At 42.2% G+C, this 25,881-nt stretch overlaps 2 protein-coding genes across 4 annotated transcripts; one reads left to right on the top strand and one right to left on the bottom strand.

The window, feature by feature from the left end:
- The first annotated feature begins 816 nt into the window (after positions 1-816).
- Positions 817-14,164, top strand: LOC112235079 (SRSF protein kinase 3). The gene is made up of 13 exons (XM_024403473.2): positions 817-849; positions 5,564-5,667; positions 7,262-7,370; positions 7,472-7,559; positions 7,846-7,933; positions 8,072-8,178; positions 8,311-8,470; positions 10,247-10,323; positions 10,796-10,903; positions 11,299-11,368; positions 11,479-11,571; positions 13,254-13,274; positions 13,619-14,164. Exons 2-13 carry the CDS (start codon positions 5,616-5,618, stop codon positions 13,801-13,803), a joined length of 1,158 nt encoding a protein of 385 aa, XP_024259241.2. The 5' UTR covers positions 817-849; positions 5,564-5,615; the 3' UTR covers positions 13,804-14,164.
- Positions 14,165-14,988: 824 nt separating this feature from the next.
- LOC112235078 (cytochrome P450 2K1) lies at positions 14,989-25,587 on the bottom strand. 3 transcript variants are annotated; one of them, XM_042299706.1, is made up of 8 exons: positions 25,282-25,587; positions 22,254-22,416; positions 20,383-20,532; positions 20,137-20,297; positions 19,833-20,012; positions 19,585-19,726; positions 17,468-17,794; positions 14,989-16,455 (listed from the first exon to the last, which is right to left on the bottom strand). In XM_042299706.1, the coding sequence occupies exons 1-8, from the start codon at positions 25,486-25,488 to the stop codon at positions 16,268-16,270; spliced, it is 1,518 nt and encodes a 505-aa protein (XP_042155640.1). In that variant the 5' UTR covers positions 25,489-25,587; the 3' UTR covers positions 14,989-16,267. The 3 variants fall into 3 exon arrangements, with proteins under 3 accessions (XP_042155640.1, XP_042155641.1, XP_042155642.1); XM_042299707.1 differs by lacking the exon at positions 14,989-16,455 and adding an exon at positions 16,503-16,639; XM_042299708.1 differs by lacking the exon at positions 14,989-16,455 and adding an exon at positions 16,788-16,915.
- Between the last annotated feature and the right edge of the window lie 294 nt (positions 25,588-25,881).

Below are 25,881 nucleotides of genomic sequence, written 5' to 3'. Positions count from 1 at the left end.
TATGGGGGAGAGGAGGGTACCAGACCTATGTATGGGAGAGGAGGGTATCAGACGTATGTATGGGAGAGGAGGGTATCAGACGTGTGTATGGGAGAGGAGGGTACCAAACGTATGGGGGAGAGGAGGGTACCAGACGTATGTATGGGAGAGGAGGGTATCAGACGTATGTATGGGAGAGGAGGGTATCAGACGTGTGTATGGGAGAGGAGGGTACCAGACGTGTATATGGGAGAGGAGGGTACCAGACGTATGTATTTGAGAGGAGGGTACCAGACGTGTATATGGGAGAGGAGGGTACCAAACGTATATGGGAGAGGAGGGTATCAGACGTGTGTATAGGAGAGGAGGGTATTAGACGTGTATGGGAGAGGAGGGTACCAAACGTATGGGGGAGAGGAGGGTATCAGACGTATGTATGGGAGAGGAGGGTATCAGACGTGTGTATGGGAGAGGAGGGTACCAGACGTGTGTATGGGAGAGGAGTGTACCAGACGTGTGTGTGGAAGAGGAGGGTACCAGACGTGTATGGGAGAGGACATGTGCAGTATAGCCTATGTTATGACCACAGAGATTATATTGACAATGCCTTTTGTTCAATCGTTTTTTATTTGGTCTTGAGTACATGGATGCAGTTGTCAGTCATTGCTCTCTGCACCTTTTTTAAGAAGTCCTCCGTCTATTAATTATCTCACCTGTGCTTATAATGTCTTGGCTAGGCCTATTGCAGTATTTTTAAGCTTATCTCACCCTAAGCCTGTTGCCCTGTTCTGATCTTGGCATACAGCAGAAGGAGACAGAAATGTCCCAGTAATGTCATCTGCGGACTTCTGTACAGGCAGCCCAGAAACCGTAAGTATAATTTATTCTCAACACTTTACACATGCTCCTTTCATAACAGTCCATTTGAATTACACTTGTTATGATCCATAGACTACAGATTGTAGAGGGACATTCTGTGCACAGATTATGACTTGTTCAAAGGTGCGTCTCTCTGATGCAGTGTCCTCATAATGGATTGAGCCTGTTACCTATTCACCACTCTGGATTGTGATTGATACTCACATGTATATACAGTTTTTGTCACAGAATACCTCCCTCCTGTATTATACTATTTTTTGATGCAGCATTGAGATTTAACCCTGTGGTTGAGCCTGCCTCAGTAAAAGGAAACAAAATTATATTTTTGCTTTAATCTTAAACTGACAATCCCCGAAATCGGGCGCTATAATTATTTATGTACCGTTGAAGTCAGAAATTTACATGCACCTTAACCAAAGAAATTTAAACTCAGTTTTTCACAATTCCTGATATTTAATTGTGGAAAGATTCCCTGTCTTAGGTCAGTTAGGATCACCACTTTATTTTAAGAATGTAAAATGTCAGCAGAGAGAATTATTTATTTCAGCTTTTATTTCTTTCAACAAATTCCCAGTGGGTCAGATGGCCACTCCAATACCTTGACTTTGTTGTCCTTAAGCCATTTTGACACAAATTCGGAAGTATGCTTGGGGTCATTGTCCATTTGGAAGACCCATTTGCGACCAAGCTTTAACTTCCTTACTGATGTCTTGAGATGTTGCTTCAATATATCCACATAATTTTCATGCCTCATGATGCTATCTATATTGTGAAGTGCACCAGTCCCTCCTGCAGCAAAAAAAAAACACAACATGATGCTGCCACCCCCGTGCAGCAAACCTGCAAAATCGGCAGTGTATCAAATACTTGTTCTCCCCACTGTATATATATATAGGGAGTGAGTAGGAGAATTAGAGGGAGAATACTTAAGTTCACACAGGACATCAAATAAGACAGGATAATTTCACCAGATCGGACAGACTGACCCTAGCCCCCTGGCACATATACTATTGCAGAATATATACTGGAGGCTGAGGACAGAGGGGGTCGGGGTAACTGTGGCCCTGTCCGTCAATACCCCTGGACAGGGCCAACCGGGCAGGGCCAACCAGGTAGGATATAACACCACCCACTTTGCCAAAGTACAGCCCCCTTGAGGGATATCAATAGACCACCAACTTACTGCCCTGAGTATAGCTGAGTTTAGCCCAAGAAAATCTCCTCCACCGAATGAGGCCGAGGGGGCGCAAAATCAGATAGGAAGATCACATCAGTGACTCAACCCACTCAAGTAACACACCTCTCTTAGGGACGGCATGGAAGAGCACTAGTAAGCCCCCGTAATAGGGCAGAGAATCCGAGTGGAGAGAGGGGAGCCGGCCAGGCAGAGACAGCAGAGGTGGTTCGTCACTCCAGTGCCTTTCCGTTCACCTTCACACCCCTTTGCCAGACTACACTCAATCATAGGACCGACATTCAGTAAAGACGTAAAAGTCAAGCCCATGTCTGCGTCTCTCACATGGATAGGCAGACCATTCCATAAAAATAAAGCTCTATAGGAAAAAACGCTGCCTCCAGCTGTTTGCTGTAGGGACAATAAGGAGGCCTGCATCTTGTGACTGTAGTGTACGTTTAGGTATGTATGGCAGGACCAAATCAGAGAGATAGGTAGGAGAAAGTCCATGTAATGCTTCGTAGGTTAGTAGTAAAACCTTGAAATCAGCCCTAGCCTTAACAGGAACCCAGGCTGGCACTGGAGTAATATGATACATTTTGGGGGTTTTAGTCAAGAAACACTACTACATTAATAAAATATTGCCCTCTTGCTAGATTGATGACTTAAACCATAGCGAAACAGTGCAAAATGGCTGTCAGCCAACTGATAACGTTTGTTTCCATGGCCATATAGGCAGGAGGTCCATGTTTATCTCGCCTGGCACACATTGGGAATATGTGGATTATTTTAGTGCCTGTGGAGGTGACGTTATTTCACTGGGTCTGTCACCGGGTCGAGGACCTGGGCCGATATCATCGCTCTAAACTGGAGCCAAAACATGCTGAGAGACAGTCCTGAAGAAGATAGTTGACTGTAAATAAATCTTTCAGAAAAGCTGTGATTTTTATAGATAGATCTGCACAAGACACACACCAAGGCAATATTTATAGTACACCAGTGGAGGCTGCTGAAGGGAGGACGGCTCATAATAATGGCTGTAATGGAGTCAATGGAGTGGTATCAACCACATAGAAACCACGTGTTTGATACCATTCCAGACATTATTATGAGCCGTCCTCCCCTTAGCAGCCTCCACGGTAGAACACTCACCTGATACAGCATATCCTGTTGAATTATTTATAGAACACCAACCTGATACAACATATCCTGTTGAAATATTTATAGAACACTAACCTGATACAGCATATCCTGTTGAATTATTTATAGAACACTAACCTGATACAGCATATCCTGTTGAATTATTTATAGAACACTCACCTGATACAACATATCCTGTTGAAATATTTATAGAACACTCACCTGATACAACATATCCTGTTTAATTATTTATAGAACACTCACCTGATACAGCATATCCTGTTGAATTATTTATAGAACACTCACCTGATACAACATATCCTGTTGAAATATTTATAGAACACTCACCTGATACAACATATCCTGTTGAAATATTTATAGAACACTAACCTGATACAGCATATCCTGTTGAATTATTTATAGAACACTAACCTGATACAGCATATCCTGTTGAATTATTTATAGAACACTCACCTGATACAACATATCCTGTTGAATTATTTATAGAACACTCACCTGATACAACATATCTTGTTGAATTATTTATAGAACACTTATTTGATACAACATATCCTGTTGAAATATTTATAGAACACTAACCTGATACAGCATATCCTGTTGAATTATTTATAGAACACTCACCTGATACAACATATCCTGTTTAATTATTTATAGAACACTCACCTGATACAGCATATCCTGTTGAATTATTTATAGAACACTCACCTGATACAACATATCCTGTTGAAATATTTATAGAACACTCACCTGATACAACATATCCTGTTTAATTATTTATAGAACACTCACCTGATACAGCATATCCTGTTGAATTATTTATAGAACACTCACCTGATACAGCATATCCTGTTGAATTATTTATAGAACACTAACCTGATACAACATATCCTGTTGAATTATTTATAGAACACTCACCTGATACAACATTTCCTGTTGAATTATTTATAGAACACTAACCTGATACAACATTTCCTGTTGAATTATTTATAGAACACTCACCTGATACAACATATCCTGTTGAATTATTTATAGAACACTAACCTGATACAACATATCCTGTTTAATTATTTATAGAACACCAACCTGATACAACATTTCCTGTTGAATTATTTATAGAACACTAACCTGATACAACATATCCTGTTGAATTATTTATAGAACACTTACCTGATACAGCATATCCTGTTGAATTATTTATAGAACACCAACCTGATACAACATATCCTGTTTAATTATTTATAGAACACTCACCTGATACAACATATCCTGTTTAATTATTTATAGAACACTCACCTGATACAACATATCCTGTTTAATTATTTATAGAACACCAACCTGATACAACATTTCCTGTTGAATTATTTATAGAACACTAACCTGATACAACATATCCTGTTGAATTATTTATAGAACACTTACCTGATACAGCATATCCTGTTGAATTATTTATAGAACACTAACCTGATACAGCATATCCTGTTGAAATATTTATAGAACACTAACCTGATACAGCATATCCTGTTGAATTATTTATAGAACACTTACCTGATACAGCATATCCTGTTGAATTATTTATAGAACACTAACCTGATACAGCATATCCTGTTGAAATATTTATAGAACACTAACCTGATACAACATATCCTGTTTACTTATTTATAGAACACTCACCTGATACAGCATATCTTGTTGAATTATTTATAGAACACTTATTTGATACAGCATATCCTGTTGAATTTTACCTCTGGCTGAAGACTATAGTTTAATGTCCAAATCCCATTCCGAGTCCTGCCGTCTCCCTGTGAACAGCCAGGGAAGTGTTCCTGTCTGCTCCCAGCAACCAGACTTTGACAGAGGGGTCACATCTCTGCCCTGTGTAGGATCAGACAGGCTGACAGAGGGGTCACATCTCTGCCCTGTGTAGGATCAGACAGGCTGACAGAGGGGTCACATCTCTGCCCTTTGTAGGATCAGACAGGCTGACAGAGGGGTCACATCTCTGCCCTGTGTAGGATCAGACAGGCTGACAGAGGGGTCACATCTCTGCCCTGTGTAGGATCAGACAGGCTGACAGAGGGGTCACATCTCTGCCTTGTGTAGGATCAGACAGGCTGACAGAGGGGTCACATCTCTGCCCTGTGTAGGATCAGACAGGCTGACAGAGGGGTCACATCTCTGCCCTGTGTAGGATCAGACAGGCTGACAGAGGGGTCACATCTCTACTCTGTGTAGGATCAGACAGGCTGACAGAGGAGTCATATCTCTGGCTGACAGTGCGTGTGTACAGTATTATGTGTACAGTATTGTGCGTACAGTATTGTGTGTACAGTAAGTTTGTACAGTATGTGTATTGGCATGTGTGTGTTACAGCAGTAAACCTGGGACATCGAATGGACTTAATAAGCTGAGTCGTTTGGAACAGATGGAGCAAGAGGAGTCACTGGACAGAGAGGACCCCAGAGAATACTGCCATGGTCCGTTATGGCTGTACATTTACATTTTGGTCATATAGCAGATGCTCTTATCCAGAGGGACTTACAGGAGCAATTAGGGTTAAGTGCTATTCTCAAGGGTATAGACAGATTTGTCACCTAGTCGGCTCAGGGATTCAAACCACCTTTCGTTTACTGGCCCAATGCTCTCATGAGCTAGGCTACCTGCTGCCCTACCGACCGCCATACTAACTCTGTTACTGGCCCAAAGCTCTTAAGAGCTAGGCTACCTACCTACCGCTATACTAACTCTGCTACTGGCCCAAAGCTCTTAAGAGCTAGGCTACCTACCTACCGCTATACTAACTCCGCTACTGGCCCAAAGCTCTTAAGAGCTAGGCTACCTACCTACCGCTATACTAACTCTGCTACTGGCCCAAAGCTCTTAAAACCTGTTTGGGAAAGGCGTGCCGCTAGCGGGACACCTCGACAACATCCGGTGAAATTGCAGAGCGCCATATTCAAATTAAATTACTATAAATATTTAACTTTCATAAAATCACAAGTGTAATAGATTAAAATAAAGCTGAACTTGTTGTTAATCCAGGCTCCATGTCAGATTTCACAAATACTTTACGGCGAAAGAATACCATGCGATTATCTGAGGACAGAGCCCCGCATACCAACACATGAAAAACATATTTCAACCAGGCAGGTGCGACACGAAAGTCAGAAATAGTGATGTAAAAAAATGCCTTACCTTTGATGATCTTCTTCTGTTGGCACTCCAAAAGGTCCTTTTGTTGGATAATGTCTTTCTTTATATCAATAAAAACTCAGTTTAGCTGGCACGCTTCAGTCAATAACATATCCAGATCCACTCAGTCAAAATGCATACAAAATGTATCCCAAACGTTACAAATAAACTTTTACAAAAAAGTCAAACAATGTTTATAATCAAACCTTAGGTATCCTAATACGCAAATAAAATTTACTCAAATAAAATTTAAGACGGAGAATAGTATGTTCATTACCGGAGATAAATGAGAAAGAATATGCTTTCTTCCAAGCGCTTGGAAACACTACAGCCAAAATGGGAGCCACCTAGAAAAAATACAATTTCTGGGTCATTTTTCCAAAAATCAGCCTGAAACGCTTTCTAAAGACTGTTGACATCTAGTGGAAGCCCTAGGAACTGCAATTTGGGAGGACTTATAATTATAATAAAGTACTATAATTATAATTATAGTACTAGCCATTGAAAATAATGGTACAATTTATTTTATTTTATGGTTTGTCCTCGGGGTTTCACCTGCCATATCAGCTCTGTTATACTCACAGACATAAGTTTAACAGTTTTATAAACTTTAGAGTGTTTTCTATCTAAATCCAAGTATATGCATATCATAGCTTCTGGGCCTGAGTAACAGGCAGTTTACTTTGGGCACGTGAAAATACTGCCCCATATCCCATGAGCTAGGCTACCTACCTACCGCTATACTAACTCTGTCTTTCTCCTTACATGTCTTTCTGTCCTATTCATTCCATTCCAGCATAGACATAGTCTGTTACCAGACAGGAAATACAGCAGTTGGAGGTATAACATCTATTGTTCTCATCCTGCATGTTTCAATAGGGGGGTACCATCCTGTTCACATTGGAGACACCTTCAACAGGAGATACCAGGTTGTGTCTAAGTTGGGCTGGGGATATTTCGCCACTGTTTGGCTCTGCTTGGATCTCAGGTACATTCACTATGTTGCAGTGTCAGCATATACTCAAATCTCCCCTTCTTGGCCTACAGTGAAAGCTGCAGTGTGATTAAAAGTCAACTCTATGTGTACAGGTTGGGCAGGCGAGTGGCCGTGAAGGTTTTGAAGAGTGGAGAAGGATTCACACAGGCTGGTCAAGATGAACTGACTCTGCTACGTTGTGTGAGTCTCTTCTTCTCTCTGATTTCTCACTTTAGGTTATTTATTGCTTCCTCAATCTCTTTCTCGTCCTCAACCCCTAAGGACAAACAGTAGTAACTATTTTTACTCTTAGTCCACCTCATGTTATTTATCTTTCTCTGACAGACTTATTCACAGCCATCCCATGTTTTCAAGGTTCATTATTTTTCTCCCTTGTCTCATACAGACCCATCTTTATCTTTCTATTTAAACAAGTTCTTGTCAGTATAGTCCGGACTCTAAAGTCTCCCCCCCTCTCCCCCCTCAGGCCAGTGGTCCCACGGCTCGTCACCCACACAGCCGGAGAATAGTCCAACTGCTGGATGAGTTTAAGATAGCTGGGGTCAACGGAGTCCGTATCCTTCCCTAGAATGCACAGTCATCACACACACACACACACACACACACACCTGTAGCAAAATCTGACAGTCTCACAATGAGGAGTCAAAGTTCAGAGTTCAGATGTGTTTGGTTCCTTGACCTCCTGTGTGCAGATGTATGCTTAGTGCTGGAGCTGTTAGGACCAGACCTCTGCTGTTGGCAGGTCTGTTTTGGGAGCCCAGGACTATCGCTTTCCTGGGTCAAACAGGTCATTGCTCAGGTCAGAGAGTGACGGAGTTCATAGAAGATGAGTAGAAACGGCATTATCGAAATCACCACACTGTCTGGATGCGTCTTTAGTTTGATGCAGGAGCTGTTTTGTGTTAACAGTGCCATCACCCTCTCCCTGTAGGTTCTTCAGGCGTTGGACTACCTGCACACTCAATGTAAAATCATCCACACAGACATCAAGCCTGAAAATATACTGCTTTGTTTGGAGGAGCAGAACCCAAAACAGACAGCAGGGGGCAGTGCATGTCCTCCATTCCCTGGGAAGTCGATGAGTAGAGCAGGTAGTGTTCACTGTTCAGCTACATAATAGAACCTCGCATTGGAGGTGTCATAATACCCATCAAACCTAGCGGTCAAACAGGGAAATGGTTCCAATCGTTTTTCCACCATTCATTATTCCCATGGGAGATTTTAGGAACACTTAAATTAAGGGCTGTGATTCGAGTAGGTTTACCCTGACGTGACGTTTTGCTACGCATGTAAATCTCCATCGTACAAAGTGACTTTATTAAATATTAGTGGCTCTGTAAGGTCAAATGACTGTTTAGCTACAGATGATCCAGAACTCTGTAAGGTCATATGACTGTTTTGCTTCAGATTTTCTAGAATTCTGTAAGGTCATATGATTGAGTACTGTTCAGGTAAAGATATTCTAGAACTCTGTAAGGTCATGTGACTGTTCAGCTGCAGATATTCTAGGACTCTAATGTCATGACTGTATAGCTACAGATATTCTAGACCTCTGTAAGGTCATATAACTGTTCAGCTACAGATATTCTAGAACTCTGTAAGGTCATGACTATTCAGTAACAGATATTCTAGAACTCTGTAAGGTCATGACTGTTCAGCTACAGATATTCTAGAACTATGTAATGTCATTTGACTGTTAAGCTACAGGTGTTCTAGAAGTCTGTAAGGTCATGTGACTGTTCATCTACAGTTACTCTAGAACTCTGTATAGTCATGAATGTTCAGCTACAGATATTCTAGAACTCTGTAAGATCATGACTGTTCAGCTACAGATATTCTTGAACTCTAAGGTCATGTGACTGTTCAGCTACAGATATTCTAGAACTCTGTAAGGTCATGTGACTGTTCAGCTACATATATTCTAGAACTCTGTAAGATCATGACTGTTCAGCTACAGATATTATAGAACTCTGTAAGGTCATGTGACTGATCAGCTACAGATATTCTAGAACTCTGTAAGGTCATGTGACTGATCAGCTACAGATATTCTAGAACTCTGTAAGGTCATGTGACTGTTCAGCTACATATATTCTTGATCTCTGAAAGGTCATGTGACTTCAGCTGCAGATATTGTAGAACTCTGTAAGATCATGACTGTATAGCTACAGATATTCTAGAACTCTGTAAGGTCATATAACTGTTCAGCTACAGATATTCTAGAACTCTGTAAGGTCATGTGACTGTTCAGCTACAGATATTCTAGAACTCTGTAAGATCATGACTGTTCAGCTACAGATATTATAGAACTCTGTAAGGTCATGTGACTGATCAGCTACAGATATTCTAGAACTCTGTAAGGTCATGTGACTGTTCAGCTACATATATTCTTGATCTCTGAAAGGTCATGTGACTTCAGCTGCAGATATTGTAGAACTCTGTAAGGTCATGACTGTTAAGCTGCAGATATTCTGGAACTATGTAATGTCATTTGACTGTTAAGCTACAGATGTTCTAGAACTCTGTAAGATCATGACTGTTCAGCTACAGATATTCTTGAACTCTGTAAGGTCATGTGACTGTTCATCTACAGTTACTCTAGAACTCTTTATAGTCATGACTGTTCAGCTACAGATATTCTAGAACTCTGTGATGTCATCACTGAGCGCACCAGATGATACATCTGTTTACTGCACATGACACTTTACTGAAGGCTAGTATTCTGTTTCTTTGTCACCTTTAGATGTAGATGTAATGTCTATTCTGCCAGTTTGTCACTTCAGATTGACTGTGTCCAGTATGCTGTTGAAGTGTTTCAATCAGATCATAACCCTCTACTGTTTGTTGTTCATCTCTTACTGTCTATCCAGAGAAGGACCTGGTGACTCCCAACAGTCTGGAGGAGGTCACAGTAAAGATTGCTGACCTGGGAAGCTCCTGTTGGGTGGTGGGTATTGATCAGTCAGTCAGCAATAGTGGAGGTGCATAAAATTGAGGGGCCCCATGTATTTATCACAAATACGTTTTTTTTTTTAAGTTTGCCGTATTTTACATTGATCAGTAGTTGTTTTTTTATTTATTTTTTATTTATTTATTTCACCTTTATTTAACCAGGTAGGCTAGTTGAGAACAAGTTCTCATTTACAACTGCGACCTGGCCAAGATAAAGCATAGCAGTGTGAACAGACAACAACACAGAGTTACACACGGAGTAAACAATAAACAAGTCAATAACACAGTAGAAAGAAATAAAGAGTCTATATACATTGTGTGCAAAAGGCATGAGGAGGTAGGCGGATAATTACAATTTTGCAGATTAACACTGGAGTGATTGCAAAATAAGAGGGACTATTGTGGAATACTGCGCTGGGATCAGAACCGTATTTTACTCTGTGCCTTTGCTCTGTGTGACATTCCAGTACAAACATTTCTGTGAGGAGATCCAGACCTGTCAGTACCGCTCACTAGAGGTTCTACTGGGCTCTGACTACGGCCCACCAGCAGACATCTGGAGTGTAGCCTGCTTGGTGAGAGAGTCAACGTCCACTCAACCACCATACAACCACCATACAACCACTATGCAACCACCATACAACCACTATACAACCACTATACAACCACCATACAACCACCATAAAAAACCCATACAACCACCATACAACCACCATACAACCACTATACAACCACTATACAACCACCATACAACCACCATACAACCACCATCACCAACAACACTTATGTCTGCATATGTTTGCAGCTTCACTGAAGTACAACCATGATCTCTCCGGTGCCCTCTGATTCACTTGGATCATTTAACTCCTGCTGTTAGGTTACTCTTCCAGTTCACCCCCCCCCCCCAAGCTAACTAGGTGCCGCTGCAGAATAGTTCCTGGCCATTCAACTTCTCTTCTTTTTATTCTAGGCGTTTGAGTTGGTCACTGGAGATTCATTGTTTGAGCCCAAAGCTGGGAAGACATTTTCCTTAGAGGAAGGTAGGCGTGGAAAATATTGACACAGGATTCGATGGAGATAACATTGTGTCCACTTTGTGACTTTTGCTTAGTTGTTTTATCCAGTGGGATTTTGGTTCTGTTCCCTCCAGACCACATCGCTCATATAATTGAACTCCTTGGCAAAATCCCAGCAGCAGTAGCCTTGTCTGGGAAATATTCAGTGGAGTACTTCAATCGCAGAGGTGAGTGAAGGACATTGCATTGAAAACAGTCAAATTGTTTGAACTTAGAGAAAGGACTTTTTGATGTGACAAATTATTGTGTTTAATTTAAGAAAAAACTACATCAAATACTTTTTCTCTCCAAGTCAAAAAGCTTCCTTCTATTCACCTCTCTCTTTCCCCTCCTCCCTCTGTTTCACCTCTACTCTCCTTCCTCTCCCTCCTCTCTGTTTCACCTCTACTCTCCTTCCTCTCCCTCCTCTCTGTTTCACCTCTACTCTCCTTCCTCTCCCTCCTCTCTGTTTCACCTCTACTCTCTTTCCCCTCCTCCCTCTGTTTCACCTCTACTCTCTTTCCCCTCCTCCCTCTGTTTCACCTCTACTCTCTTTCCCCTCCTCCCTCTGTTTCACCTCTACTCTCTTTCCCCTCCTCCCTCTGTTTCACCTCTACTCTCTTTCCCCTCCTCCCTCTGTTTCACCTCTACTCTCCTTCCTCTCCCTCCTCTCTGTTTCACCTCTACTCTCTTTCCCCTCCTCCCTCTGTTTCACCTCTACTCTCCTTCCTCTCCCTCCTCTCTGTTTCACCTCTACTCTCCTTCCTCTCCCTCCTCTCTTTCCTTTCCCTCCTCTCTCTTTCCTCTACTTCCTCTCCCCTCTACTTCCTCTCCCTCCTCTCTTTCCTCTCTTTCCTCTCCCTCCTCTCTTTCCTCTCCCTCCTCTCTTTCCTCTCTTTCCTCTCCCTCCTCTCTTTCCTCTCCCTCCTCTCTTTCCTTTACCTCCTCTCTCTTTCCTCTACCTCCTCTCCTTCCTCTCTCTTTAATCTCCCTCCTCTCTCTTTCCTCTACCTCCTCTCTCCTTACTCTCCCTCCTCTGTCTGTCCTCTACCTCCTATATGTTTTCACCCTCTCTCTTTTCTCTCCCTCCTCTCTGTTTCACCTCTTCTCTCCTTCCTCTCCTTCCTCTCTTTCCTCTCCTTCCTCTCTCTTTCCTCTCCCTCCCCTCTCCTTCCTCTCTCTGTCCTCTCCCTCCTCTCTCTTTCCTCTCCCTCTTCTCTGTTTCACCTCCTCTCTCTACTCTCCCTCCTCTGTCCTCTACCTCCTATATGTTTTCACCCTCTCTCTTTTCTCTCCCTCCTCTCTGTTTCACCTCTTCTCTCCTTCCTCTCCTTCCTCTCTTTCCTCTCCTTCCTCTCTCTTTCCTCTCCCTCCCCTCTCCTTCCTCTCATTCCTCTCTCTTACCTCTCCCTCCTCTCTCTTTCCTCTCCCTCCCCTCTCCTTCCTCTCATTCCTCTCTCTTACCTCTCCCTCCTCTCTCCTTCCTCTCTCTTTCCTCTCCCTCCCCTCTCCTTCCTCTCATTCCTCTCTCTTACCTCTCCCTCCTCTCTCCTTCCTCTCTCTTTCCTCTTCCTCCCCTCTCCTTCCTCTCCCTCCTCTCACTTTCCTCTCCCTCCTCTCTTTTTCACGTCTTCTCTCTGTCCTCTCCGTCTTTTTCATCTCCCTCCTTTCTGTTTTACCACCCCATCTCTTTCCTCTCCTCATCTCTGTTTCACCTCCTCTTTCTTTCATCTCCCTCCTCTCTTTCCTCTCCCTCCTCTCTTTCTTCTCCATCCTCTGTTTCACAATCTCTCTTTCCTCTCTCTCCCCTCTTTCCCCACGCTCCTCTCTGTTTCACCCTCTCTCTTTCTTCTTCCGGCTGTCCCCATAGGAGAACCCTTTCCGATTTCAGGTAGATCCCTTGTGGAAAGAGTTTTACATGGAACCAAAAAGGGTTCACCTCCTCTCTCTTTCCTCTCCGTCCTCTCTGTTTCACCTCCCCTCTCTTTCCTCTCCCTCCTCTCTCTTTCCTCTCCCTCCTCTCTGTTTCACCTCCCCTCTCTTTCCTCTCCCTCCTCTCTCCTTCCTCTCCTTCCTCTGTTTCACCTCCCCTCTCTTTCCTCTCCCTCCTCTCTCTTTCCTCTCCCTCCTCTCTGTTTCACCTCCTCTCTCCTTCCTCTCTGTTTCACCTCCTCTCTCCTTCCTCTCTGTTTTACCATCTCTCTTTCTTATCCCTCCTGTTGCGTGGTCTCCCAGGTGAAATGAATCGTATCGGGGTGCTGCGGTCCTGGGGTTTGTATGAGGTGCTAGTGGAGAAATACAACTTCCTGCTGAAGGAGGCCTCTCTGTTCTCTGACTTCCTGTTGTGCATGTTGGACTTCCAGCCCAAGAGGAGGGCCAATGCTGCCCAGTGTCTCCTGCACCCATGGCTTAGCTCCTGAGCCCTGGCCTTGGAGACCTGATAGCCCCTCCCGTGAGCCCCCCTCCCCCACCCCCCGTTGAGCCAAATTGATACGTAGTTAGTAGATACATGTGTTACAAGCATTTTGCTACACTCGCATTAACATCTGCTAACCATGTGTATGCAACAAATAAAATTTGATTTGATTCGTTAGTGTACCTGCAGAAACAAACTGAATGGTGCTCAGTCGCTAAGACTAGGAGAGGATATACGTAATCGTAGTAGGAATGGTTGTTGCAAATACATAAAGGGAACATAAAGGGAATTTAAATATTTAATATGTATATGCTTGTAAATTCAAAGTTATTATTATTTTTCCATTAAAAGTTCCCTCTGACATAGCCCTGAGGTTCATCTTCCATACCTAATACTGTCATCTAACATAACCTCTAGCTCAGGGGTGGGCAAACGTTATGGCTCGAGGGCCACATCGGGATTTTGAAATTCAACAGAGGGACGCATTTTTGGGGGGACCAATGTTTGTTAAGATAAATTTGTGGGGGCATCCTGAGTGGTGCAGCGGTCTAAGGCACTGCATTGCATTGCTTGAGCCATCATTACAGACCCAGGTTCGATCCCAGGCTGTGTCACAGCTGGCCGTGACTGGGAGACCCTTGAGGTGGCGCACAATTGGTCCAGCGTCGTCCGGGTTAGGAGAGGGTTTGGCAGGCAGAGATTTCCTTGTCCCATTGCGCTCTAGCGACTCCTGTGGCGGGCTGGGTGCATGCACGCTGACATTGTTGCCAGGTGTACGGTGTTTCCTCCGATACATTGGTGCGGCTGGCTTCCGGGTTAAGCGGGCGTTGTGTCAAGAAACAGTGGGGCTTGGCTGGGATGTGTTTCGGAGGATGAAACAGCTCTCAACCTTCACCTCTCCTTAGTTCGTATGGGAGATGCAGCGATGGGACAAGACTGTAACTACCAATTGGATACCACCAATTTGGGGAGAACTTTGCCCCTCCTGCTCAAGAATGACGTGCAAACCTATTCTGTCTTCCCTTTGAAGAACGCTTTTGGGTTCCAGGTAGAACCCCCATTTTGGGTTCCATGTAAAACTCTTTCCACAAGAGATCTACCTGAAATTGGAAAGGGTTCTCCTATGGGGACAGCCGAAGAAACCTTTTGGCACCCTTTTTTCTAAGAGTGCATAACATTTGAAATAAAGAAGATTTTCATGTATTTATTTATTTGATATTTGTATTGGATTTCTTTTCCTCCAGATAAATATACAGTAACAGCAATTGATTAGGTACTTTAAAAAACATACAGCTATTACATATATATATTTATATATTATAATATAATACAGTTTTCTGTGAATGATGGGGGAACGGGTGTGTAAGTATTTAAACTGGTTAATATATATCTCACATGAGAATGATGAGTGTAGGATGGCTCATAGTGATGACCGGAATGGGACAACTGGAACGACACCAAACACCTGGTTTCCCATGTTTGGATGTGATTGACACTGTTTCACCCACCCCACCCGAGCCCGTCCCTGATTGAAGTGACAAGTGACACTACTGATACATGAACAATCATCTGCATATACATCTACATAGCTACCTATTTTCATATTTTTAGAAAAGCTTTCAAAAAGTGCCAATGTGTCTACCTTTCCTTCACTAACACTTAGTATTTGTCATTCAATAAATTAATGACAGCACTAAAAAGTAAAAGAATATTAAACATTTGCATAATTTCCCCCTGATTGGTAAAACAAAATTGAAATGTCTGAGTTTCTTTGGTTAGAAGGACCTGTGGAAAAACACTGAGCTATAGGTCATACAGTTGTCCTGTAAAAAAGTGCCAAGTGTTGACGGTACAACTAGCAGTATAGAGGGCACTAGATTAGAGTTTACACTTTTTATTCATTTAGATGACAATTTTAGGCCATATTTTGGGGACTTTCAGATTACAAATGTGACTGTTCTTAGGACTATATTCTTGAATTCTTGAATTACAAACCAAGAATATTTTCCCTGGAGTGGTGGGTAAGGATATGACTTCTATGGACCTCAGTGGGGATAAGGGCACTTGCAGTCTAAGAAAAAGTTCCTAACGTCCAAGTTTGGACTCTCAATCATAACGTACACTTCCTGCGGACATTGACATTTTACTGAGGACCCCACCCAGGGTATCCCTAAAAGGTTGTTTGAGTGTTTGTCTCTAGATCAACATTGATGGTTTTAAACAAATGCCCTCAGACATCATAAAGGTGTCAGCATCTAGGACAGCAAAACCCCTCCGAATGGTTTACAAAAGCTGCTTCAGTTCATTTTGGTCCAATCAGCTTTAAACCTCAGATCCCTGTAGCCAGGTATATATTCATATCATTCATGTCCATGGGCAGTGACATAGTTTTTCAGCATATTCCTGCAGTATGTTTGTCTAAAGTTGAGAGTTTAGTGTGTAATATACATTGGACCCAGACTTTCATCTCAGACCCTGCTCACAGCACACAACTGGTGAGGTGAAGGACTGAGGGTGAACCCCAGGGATGGTGTGAGGTCCAGATCCTCCTCTCCTACCCCGGGAGGAGGAGAGAAACAAAAGCGCTGCAGGAGGGAGGTGAAGAAAAGGAAGAGCTCCATCCTGGCCAGACTCTCTCCTAGACACACCCTACGACCTGGAAGAGGAAGATGAGGAAGACAGCATGAGGACAATAGAAATGGAAGAGCTCCATCCTGGCCAGACTCTCTCCTAGACACAACATACGACCTGGAAGAGGAAGATGAGGAAGACAGCATGAGGACAATAGAAATGGAAGAGCTCCATCCTGGCCAGACTCTCTCCTAGACACACCCTACGACCTGGAAGAGGAAGATGAGGAAGACAGCATGAGGACAATAGAAATGGAAGAGCTCCATCCTGACCAGACTCTCTCCTAGACACAACATACGACCTGGAAGAGGAAGATGAGGAAGACAGCATGAGGACAATAGAAATGGAAGAGCTCCATCCTGACCAGACTCTCTCCTAGACACACCCTACGACCTGGAAGAGGAAGATGAGGAAGACAGCATGAGGACAATAGAAAGGGAAGAGCTCCATCCTGACCAGACTCTCTCCTAGACACACCCTACGACCTGTAAGAGGAAGATGAAGACAACATGAAGACAATAGATGTGTAGGTTCCTGTAATTGACAAATATCAATATTCCCACTGGGCACAGACGTCAATTCAATGTCTATTCCACATTGCTTCAATGTAATTTCCATCCCCTCAACTCTCTTTGAGCCAAAGCAATGAGGATATCAGATTTAGTTAATTGAGCACCATGGAAGGATATCAGATTTAGTTAATTCAGCAGCATAGAATTATATCAGAATTAGTTAATTGGCCAACATAGAAGGATATCAAAATGTGTTAATTGACCAACATAGAATGATATCAGAATTAGTTAATTGACCACCATAGAAGGATATCACAATTAGTTAATTGACCACCATAGAAGGATATCACAATTAGTTAATTGACCACCATAGAAGGATATCACAATTAGTTAATTGACCACCATAGAAGGATATCACAATTAGTTAATTGACCACCATAGAAGGATATCACAATTAGTTAATTGACCACCATAGAAGGATGTCAGAATGATAGTGTTAATAAGGAAACACACAGTGGGACTCACCTGCAGAGAAAGGCATGAAGGCATCCTTCTTGACGAATCGACCTTCCTCATCCAGAAAGTGGTCGGGGTTAAAGGTGTGAGGGCTCTTCCATTCGCTCTCATCTCGCAGGACAGACGTCAGCAGAGGTAACACACCAGTCCCCTTTTTGATGAAGTATCCCTGGAAGGTGACGTCTTGGCTGGTGGTGTGAGGGATGGACATGGGTACAATGTTGGCCAGTCTTTGGGTCTCATGGATCACTGCATCAGTGTAGGGCAGGTTCTTCCTGTCCTCTACCAAGGCCTGACGACTTCCTATGACTCTGCTTATCTCCTCCTGGACCCGGTCTGGAATAAAAAGGAAGAGGAGGGATAAAGTTACTATAAAATCTGAATGATCTTCAGTCTGTTTCTGTTAATTCACTTGGATTCAATTCAAAGACCTGTGGTTCAAGTGGGACATTTGCCAATGTTTACAGCGAGTAAAACCGTAATTGTCTTACATAACTGCAATCATACACTTTCTGTACAAAGGTCCTTCAAATCAGAATCACCTTTATTTGCCAAGTACATTTACAGATACTCAGAACTTTAATATGATGCTGCTAGTGACAGACAACATTTAGAGACAGAATACAGATAGAGGAGTTTGCACACATTATGCAAGTGAGCTATAAGGGGTTGAGTTGTGGATATACAGTGTATTCGGAAAGTATTCAGACCCCTTAACTTTTCCCACATTTTGTTACATTACAGCCTTATTCTAAAATTGATTAAATAAAAACATGTCCTCAATGTCCTCAATCTACACACAATACCCCATAATGACAAAGTGAAAACAGGTTTATAGATTTTTTTAATAAATGTATTAAAAAAAAAACAGGAATATCTTATTTACATAAGTAATCAGACCCTTTACTATGAGACTCGCAATTGAGCTCAGGTGCATCCTGTTTCACCCTTGAGATGTTTTTACAACTTGATTGGAGTCCACCTATGGTAAATTCAATTAATTGGACATAATTTGGAAAGGCACACACCTGTATATATAAGGTTCCACAGTTGACAGTGCATGTCAGAGCAAATACCAAGCCATGAGGTTAAAGGAATTGTCAGGGAGGTGACCAAGAACTGATGGTCACTCTGACAGAGCTCCAGAGTACCTCTGTGTAGATGGGAGAATGTTCCAGAAGGACAACCATATCTGCAACACTCCACCAATTCGGTCTTTATGGTAGAGTGGGCAGACGGAATCCACTCCTCGGTAAAAGGCACATGACAGCCTGCTTGGAGTTTGCCAAAAATGCACCTAAAGGACTCTCAGACCATGAGAAAAAAGATTCTCTGGTCTGATGAAACCAATAACTCTTTGACCTGAATGTGAAGTGTCACGTCTGGAGGAAAACAGACACCTCTCATCACCTGGCCAAAACCATCCCTACAGTGAAGCATGGTGGTGGCAGCGCCATGCTCTGGGGATGTTTTTGAGCGGCCGGGAAATTAGTCAGGATCGAGGCAAAGATGAATGGAGCAAAGTACAGAGAGATCCTTGATGAAAACCTGCTCCAGGGTGCTCAGGACCTCAGACTGGGGGCGAAGGTTCACCTTCCAACAGGACAACGGCCCAAAGCAGATAGCCAAGACAATGCAGATGTGGCTTCGCGACAAGTCTCTGAAAGTCCTTGATTGGCCCAGCCAGAGCCCGCACTTGAGGCCGATAGAACATCTCTGGAGAGACCTGAAAATAGCTGTGCACCGACGCTCCCCATCCAACCTGGCAGAGCTTGAGAGGATCTGCAGAGAAGAATGGAAGAAACTCCCAAAATACAGGTGTGCCAAGCTTGTAGCGTCATGCCCAAGAAGACTCAAGGCTGTAGCCACTGCCAAAGGTGCTTCAACTAAGTACAGAGCATAGTCTGTTATATTTCAGTTTTTTGCAATAATGTCTAAAAACCTGTTTTTGCTTTGTGATTATGGGGTATTTTGTGTAGATTGATGAGAAATAAAAACAATTTTATCAATTGTATAATAAGGTTGTAACGTAACAGAATGTGGAAAAAGTGAAGGGGTCTGAATACTTTCCAAATGCACTGTATGAGGTGTGTTTGTCAGGTGAGTGTGTGAGTATCAACCCTTACCTTGTATATCGGGGTACTTGGCCATGAGCAGCAGACCCCAGCGCAGGGTTGTCCCCGTGGTGTCGGTACCAGCAGCAAACAGGTTGGCCACAGTCTGTATGAGATTCTCAGTGTGGTAATGAGAGTTCATGTTGCCTGATTCCTTTTAATACATAAACAAACATGTTTCAGTAAACAAGAGTAGTTATTTCTAAATCATCTCCCACTCCAAGAAATGACATGCTTATAACTGTAATAACGCTTTATACCTCCAGGGTCTGTTTTCGGACAAGGAACGAGTCCACAAAGCCTCTACACATCTGCGGGTTGAGAGTCTCCTTCAGCCCCCTCACCAGCTCCTTCATCTCCCCCTTGTTGTCGGCAATATTTTTCAAGATAAGTGTCTTGTTCTTCAGCAAGGGGCCCAACCATGGGAACATGTTGTACAACTTTAAATAAAAAGCAAAGCAAAAATTAGCTTCTATTATGTCTGTATATATTATACTTGGACTAATTTAATCTAGTGTGTCTGTCATTGTTCTCAAAGTAAACATGATTAGCACGGTATCGTACCTGTATTGAAATAGATCCTCCGAGTCGGATGGACTCATTGGCTTGATCCACCGAGCGTCGGAACCGTGGATCAGAGTAGTCAAACCTGCTGCCGTACACAATGCAGCAGATGATATTGGAGACAGCGTAATTCATTGCCTGGGTTGTGTCAAATGCTTTACCTGTGACAAAGAACAAAAAACACAACCGAAATGAGAAAAACAGAAAGGACTTATTTTGATTGTGTTATTGATATAATAACTTTACCCTTGTGTTCTTCAAACACTTCAATCAAGTAGTGAACTTCCTCAATGATCTTCTCCTCGCTCGCTTTCTTGCCCATTCCAAAGTCCCTAAGGTTTGTCAGGGCAAAGCGTCTCATCTCTTTCCATGAATCTCCATTTGCAAATAGAATACCTGTTAAAAAGTACAGTAGAACAATATTGTTCTGATGTAGTAGTTGAGTGAAATTCATAAAGGAATACAAATCCATTTTAAGAAGCACAGATTAATGGAAGTAGGAGGTTTCAAACAAAATCAGGAGAAAATAAAATATTTGTAAGAAATTTGGGGTTGTTAGAGTCGGTTGAACACAGAGGAGCATCATGTACAGAACCAGTCAAAAGTTTGGACACACCTACTCATTCAACGTTTTTTCTTTATTTGTACTATTTTCGACATTGTAGAATAATAGTGAAGACATCAGAACTGTGAAATAACACATATGGAATCATGTAGTATCAAAAAAAGCGTTAAACAAATTAAAATACATTTTATATTTGAGATTCTTCAAAGTAGCCACCCTTTGCCTTGCTGACAGCTTTGCACACTCTTGGCATTCTCTCAACCAGCTTCATGAGGTAGTCACCTGGAATGCAATTCAATTAACAAGTGTGCCTTGTTAAAAGTTCATTTGTAGAATTTCTTTCCTTCTTAAAAAGTTTGAGCCAATCAGTTGTGTTGTGACATGGTATGGGTGGTATACAGAAGACAGCCCTATTTGGTGAAATACAGAGTCCTTATTATGGCAGGAACAGCTAAAATAAGCAAGGACAAATGACAGTCAATACGAAAACCATCAAGTGCTATGATCAAGTGCTATGATGAAACGGTCTCTCATAAGGACCGCCACAGGAAAGGAAGACCTAGAGTTACCACTGCTGCAGAGGTACCAGCCTCAGAAATTGCAGACCAAATAAATGCTCCACAGAGTTTATGTAACAGACACATCTAAACAGCAACTGTTCAGAGGAGACTGCCTGAATCAGCCCTTCATGGTTGAATTGCTGCAAAGAAACCACTACTAAAGGACACCAATAAGAAGAAGAGACTTGCTTGGGACAAGAAACACGAGCAATGGACATTAAACCAGTAGAAATCATTTCTTTGGTCTGATTCCAAATTTGAGATGTTTGGTTCCAGGTGAATGGATGATTTTCCACATGTCTGGTTCCCACTGTGAAGCATGGAGGAGGAGGTGTGAGTGTGTGTGGGTGCTTTGCTGGTGACACTGTCAGTGATTTATTTAGAATTCAAGGCACACGTAAACAGCATGGCTACCACAGCATTCTGCAGCGATACACCATCCCATCTGGTTTAAGCTTAGCGGGACTATCATTTGTTTTTCAACAGGACAATGACAAAACCCACTTCCAGGCTGTGTAAGCAGCCTCCACAGGCACCCGACCTCAACTCAATTGAGATGGTTTGGGATGAGTTGGACCGAAGAGTGAAGGAAAAGCAGCCAACAATTGCTCAACATATGTGGGAACTCCTTCAAGACTGTTGGAAAAGCATTCCAGGTGAAGCTGGTTGAGAGAATGCAAAGAATATGCAAAGCTGTCATCAAGGAAAAGGGTGGCTACTTTGAATAATCTCTTATATAAAATATATTTTGATTTTTTTGTAACACTTCTTTGGTTACTACATGATTCCATATGTGTTATTTCATAGTTTTGATGTCTTCACTACTATTCTACAATGTAGAACATAGTAAAAGAAATTAAGGAAAACTGTTGAAAGACTGGTACTGTTTACTGTTGTTGGTTTTTACAGTATGGCACCAAGCATGCCTGCTTAACTGTCCATTGTCAAGGTTTGCAACGTAGCAGGCCTGAGAATCAGTTATCTGACATTACCGTGTCCTTTGTTTAATTCACTAAACAAATGATCGATGCCCCTGTCCCCAAACTCCTCTGCATGGTTGACCAGTGCTTGCTTGACAGTCTTGTATCCTGCGAGAACGACCACTTTTCTGGGTCCAATGTGAACTGTGAAAACCGAGCCATATTTCTTGGACAGCTGTAGAACATAAAATAAGCCAAAAGACCAGGTTTAGACAGATCAAATCTTTTCCATTCAAATAAAAATGCCTCGTAAAATGTGAGCCTATGAACTTCTGAGGTCAGTGTTTGACAAACAAGATTATTGTGTTAACTTCCGGAAATGAATGACTGATCATGTAAATACCCAGCTAGCACATAATGTTCTGAGAACCATAGAGCTTGGTGAGAGCGTGGTTGTCATATGGTCATTTTTAAAACAACCTTCCACATATGTCTGGCAATGGTGCTGTATAGTTCCTTGGCTTTGGAACACTCTAAGCCCATTTAAGAAATGAGTTCCATGTTGGTAGTGTTCTAGGACCGTTCTCAAACTGGTTTAACATTGGGAATGTTCTCAAATAGTTTAGAGAACATTAAAGGAATAACATTCTTCATGGGAATTTCAGTACTTCAGCATAACATTTCCCATAGATATCCTCATGGTTCTATTAAAAATCATGTTCTTAAATTGTTCAAAGAGCGATAAGAAACAACGTTCTTCTGTGGGAATTTCAGTACTTCATCATATTGATTCGTACAGGTTTCCTCGTGGTTTTATTTAAAGTCATGTTCTCAAAATGTTCTGAGAACGTTTAGAAAACTTTCCATAAAAACCACAAGAAAACTTTAATAACATTCAGAGAAAGTTCTAAGAATGTTATTTAAAAACATACATTTAATTCTCAGCATCAACAAAACTCTCTCTATCCTCTATCTTGTTAAGTGTGTTCAGGTGTGATGGCTGCACCCACTAATTGACCACACCTGATCTTAATGAGTGCTTGTTTCCTTTGAAATGGGGTTTGTTTGAATACGCTACAATTAACAGATTTGTATGATTTTTAAAAACATGGCATGCTAGTGATGCTGTGAACTAATTCCATTGATTGAGAGCAGAGGGTTACAGGTTTGAATCTCACTGATGCTGTCACAATAAAAAATAAATGTGTTTCATTATTAATTAATGCCTTATGAAATGAAATTCCATGTGTCCTGTCTGTGCTCAAAAAGTTCAAGAAAGCAACAAAGTCTTATTGAAACTTTTAGCGAAATTTATACGAAAGTTATTAAAAAAACTAAAAATATTTTCTGCAAAATGTTCACTTCTCTTCTCAGGACGTTTAACCCTGTGTCGTCTTAAGGGTACAAAATGACCTGCCACTATGTTTAACAACAGAGAAAACTCCAACTTGAAATGTGATGACTTTTCCTAAAGTGATCCCAACATTAGAAAAATTGAAACATTGCTTTTGTTAATATTTCCATGATAGCTGTACACCACCTGGGCACAAAGATTGTCTTAGGGTCATTTTTGACCTGGCAGATATAAAATCATTTACACACCACAAAACCAACAAAGACAAACACAATGAGAAATTGAGATGATGTGTGCTACTGATTGAACTCAGCCAGCAGCTCCTGAAGAGGAAGATCACCATGGTTGGCACAGTTAGAAAGAACAAGCCTAAGCTCCACCCTGCACTTCTCGCAACAAGGGGAGGAGAGGCCTTCTACAAGCCTAAGCTCCACCCTGCACTTCTCGCAACAAGGGGAGGAGAGGCCTTCTACAAGCCTATTCTCCACCCTGCACTTCTCGCAACAAGGGGAGGAGAGGCCTTCTCATCAAAGTTTGCCTTCACCCCACCACCACTCTAGTTTCTTACCTCCCAAAGAGGAACAAGAATGTGGTCATCCTGAGCACAATGCACAAAACTGCTGAGATCAGTGATGGTGAGGACAGGAAGCCAGCCATCATCCTGGACTACAACTACAACAAAACTGCTGAGATCAGTGATCGTGAGGACAGGAAGCCAGCCATCATCCTGGACTACAACTACAACAAAGGAGGCGTGGACAACCTGGACAAGGTGATTGGAACTTACAGCTGCAGGAGGAGGACTGCCCGCTGGCCCCTGGTCTTCTTCCATAACATCATTGATGTGTCCTCATACAATGCCTTCGTGATATGAACAAGATCAACCCTTCCTGGATGCCTGATAAGCAGAACAAGAGGCGGGTGCTCCTGGAGCAGTTAGAGTTGATTGATTTATGTTCCTCATGTTTTTGTTTTGCATCTATGATATTATTTTGTTATTTATAATTGTTGTTGTTTATACACCTTGTGGGTGGGGGCAATGGTTAAACAAATGGGAGAAGACTAGTATTTTGTAGTTGAACTCCTCATTGTACAGAATATAAGAATATATCACTATGTTTCCAAAACAGTTCAAGACTGTTGTTGTTTCCCTTCAATAAAATGCATTCAAATCTACTTTCTGCACATTTCTGCTACTTTCTTAGACTATACAAGTTCTATCTCTTGCTAAACAAAATAAGTTAACACCTATGCAGTACCTTTAGCAAATAATAATAATAAAGCTCTACTTTAGTAAAGAAAACAATGATGACAGGTGTGTTGTAATAAAAATGAGTGGTGTCCACTGATCAGTCTTTCTGCATTGAGAAGAGGAAGAACCCAGATGTTCACAAAGTTTATGACGAATGACAGCTTGTTTCATCATGCAAAATAGATTTATGGTATAACATTTAATTGATCTGCTTTATTTTAGAGGTTTAGTGAAGATGGGTCCTTTTTTACCTTTAGGATAAGGGGAGTATACAGAATGTTAAGACTACACAAGGGTTAAAAAAACCCATTATTTTTACCAGTCAGGAAACGTATGGCTTCATTCCCACAAATAATGTGAAACAACAAACATACTTTCCACAACTTCCAATAAACCAAACGTGCTAGCTGGGTACTGTGAGTCAATATCTTGAAAGGAGGTACTTGAAATGGAATAGTTCAAGCAAGCAAACCTTTGACTTATTAATATCTCACCTCACAGAGGGTCTGGTAGGGCCTTTTGAGATCCAGCTGGAGCATGTTACCAAGCAGGGGCAGCGGCCTGGGTCCTGGAGGCTCCTTCCCATGTTCCTCAGAGCTGGAACTAGAGGAGAGGAGGTAGAGGATGAGCAGAAACAGCACAGCCCCCAGCAGTGTCACCGTGCTTGGAGCCTGGAGGAGAAGACCTTCCATAAGAGACATCTTCGATCGGAGCTCTTACACCTTACCCTGGGCTAAAAAGAGAGACCGCTTGTGCTCATACACAACAGTCACTCAACAGAGCTACCTGCCTATGGAGCTCTTCTTATGTAGAGGACAGGACCGCCTTGGGGGAGGAGCTAGGCATCTTGAGAAACAGAAGAATAGTAGCGCCAAGCCTGCACAACACATTCCCTGCAGATCATTGACTAAATTATAGCAAGGTCTGATCATAATTTAATTAAGGTCACTATGCCTGTCCTCATCCTGAGATATGTTCCTCTTTATTACACCCTCGTTATAACACTGAATAGAACTGCAGGCAAGGAGATAAAGAATGAGGAACAACCTGTTGGGGGGATTAGGCAATAGCTCTGTGTGTTTGCTTCGTCTGTA

The sequence above is a fragment of the Oncorhynchus tshawytscha genome, linkage group LG16 (assembly GCF_018296145.1).
Source record: "Oncorhynchus tshawytscha isolate Ot180627B linkage group LG16, Otsh_v2.0, whole genome shotgun sequence".
NCBI lineage: Eukaryota > Metazoa > Chordata > Actinopteri > Salmoniformes > Salmonidae > Oncorhynchus > Oncorhynchus tshawytscha.
Note: the sequence above shows the minus strand (reverse complement) of the source record. Positions and strands in the feature narration are given on the sequence as shown.

Bases quoted from the DNA above. Each gene is read 5' to 3' on its own strand.
- LOC112235078 (XM_042299706.1), bottom strand. From the start codon at position 25,488: ATGTCTCTTATGGAAGGTCTTCTCCTCCAGGCTCCAAGCACGGTGACA. The intron at 19,727-19,832 runs GTATAAAGCGTT...ATGTATTAAAAG, and splicing joins TCCGAAAACAGACCCTGGAG to GAATCAGGCAACATGAACTC. The intron at 17,795-19,584 runs GTAAGGGTTGAT...TTTTTATTCCAG, and splicing joins CAAGTACCCCGATATACAAG to ACCGGGTCCAGGAGGAGATA.
- LOC112235079 (XM_024403473.2), top strand. From the start codon at position 5,616: ATGGAGCAAGAGGAGTCACTGGACAGAGAGGACCCCAGAGAATACTGC. The intron at 11,572-13,253 runs GTGAGTGAAGGA...CTGTCCCCATAG, and splicing joins GGAGTACTTCAATCGCAGAG to GAGAACCCTTTCCGATTTCA. The intron at 13,275-13,618 runs GTAGATCCCTTG...GTGGTCTCCCAG, and splicing joins AGAACCCTTTCCGATTTCAG to GTGAAATGAATCGTATCGGG.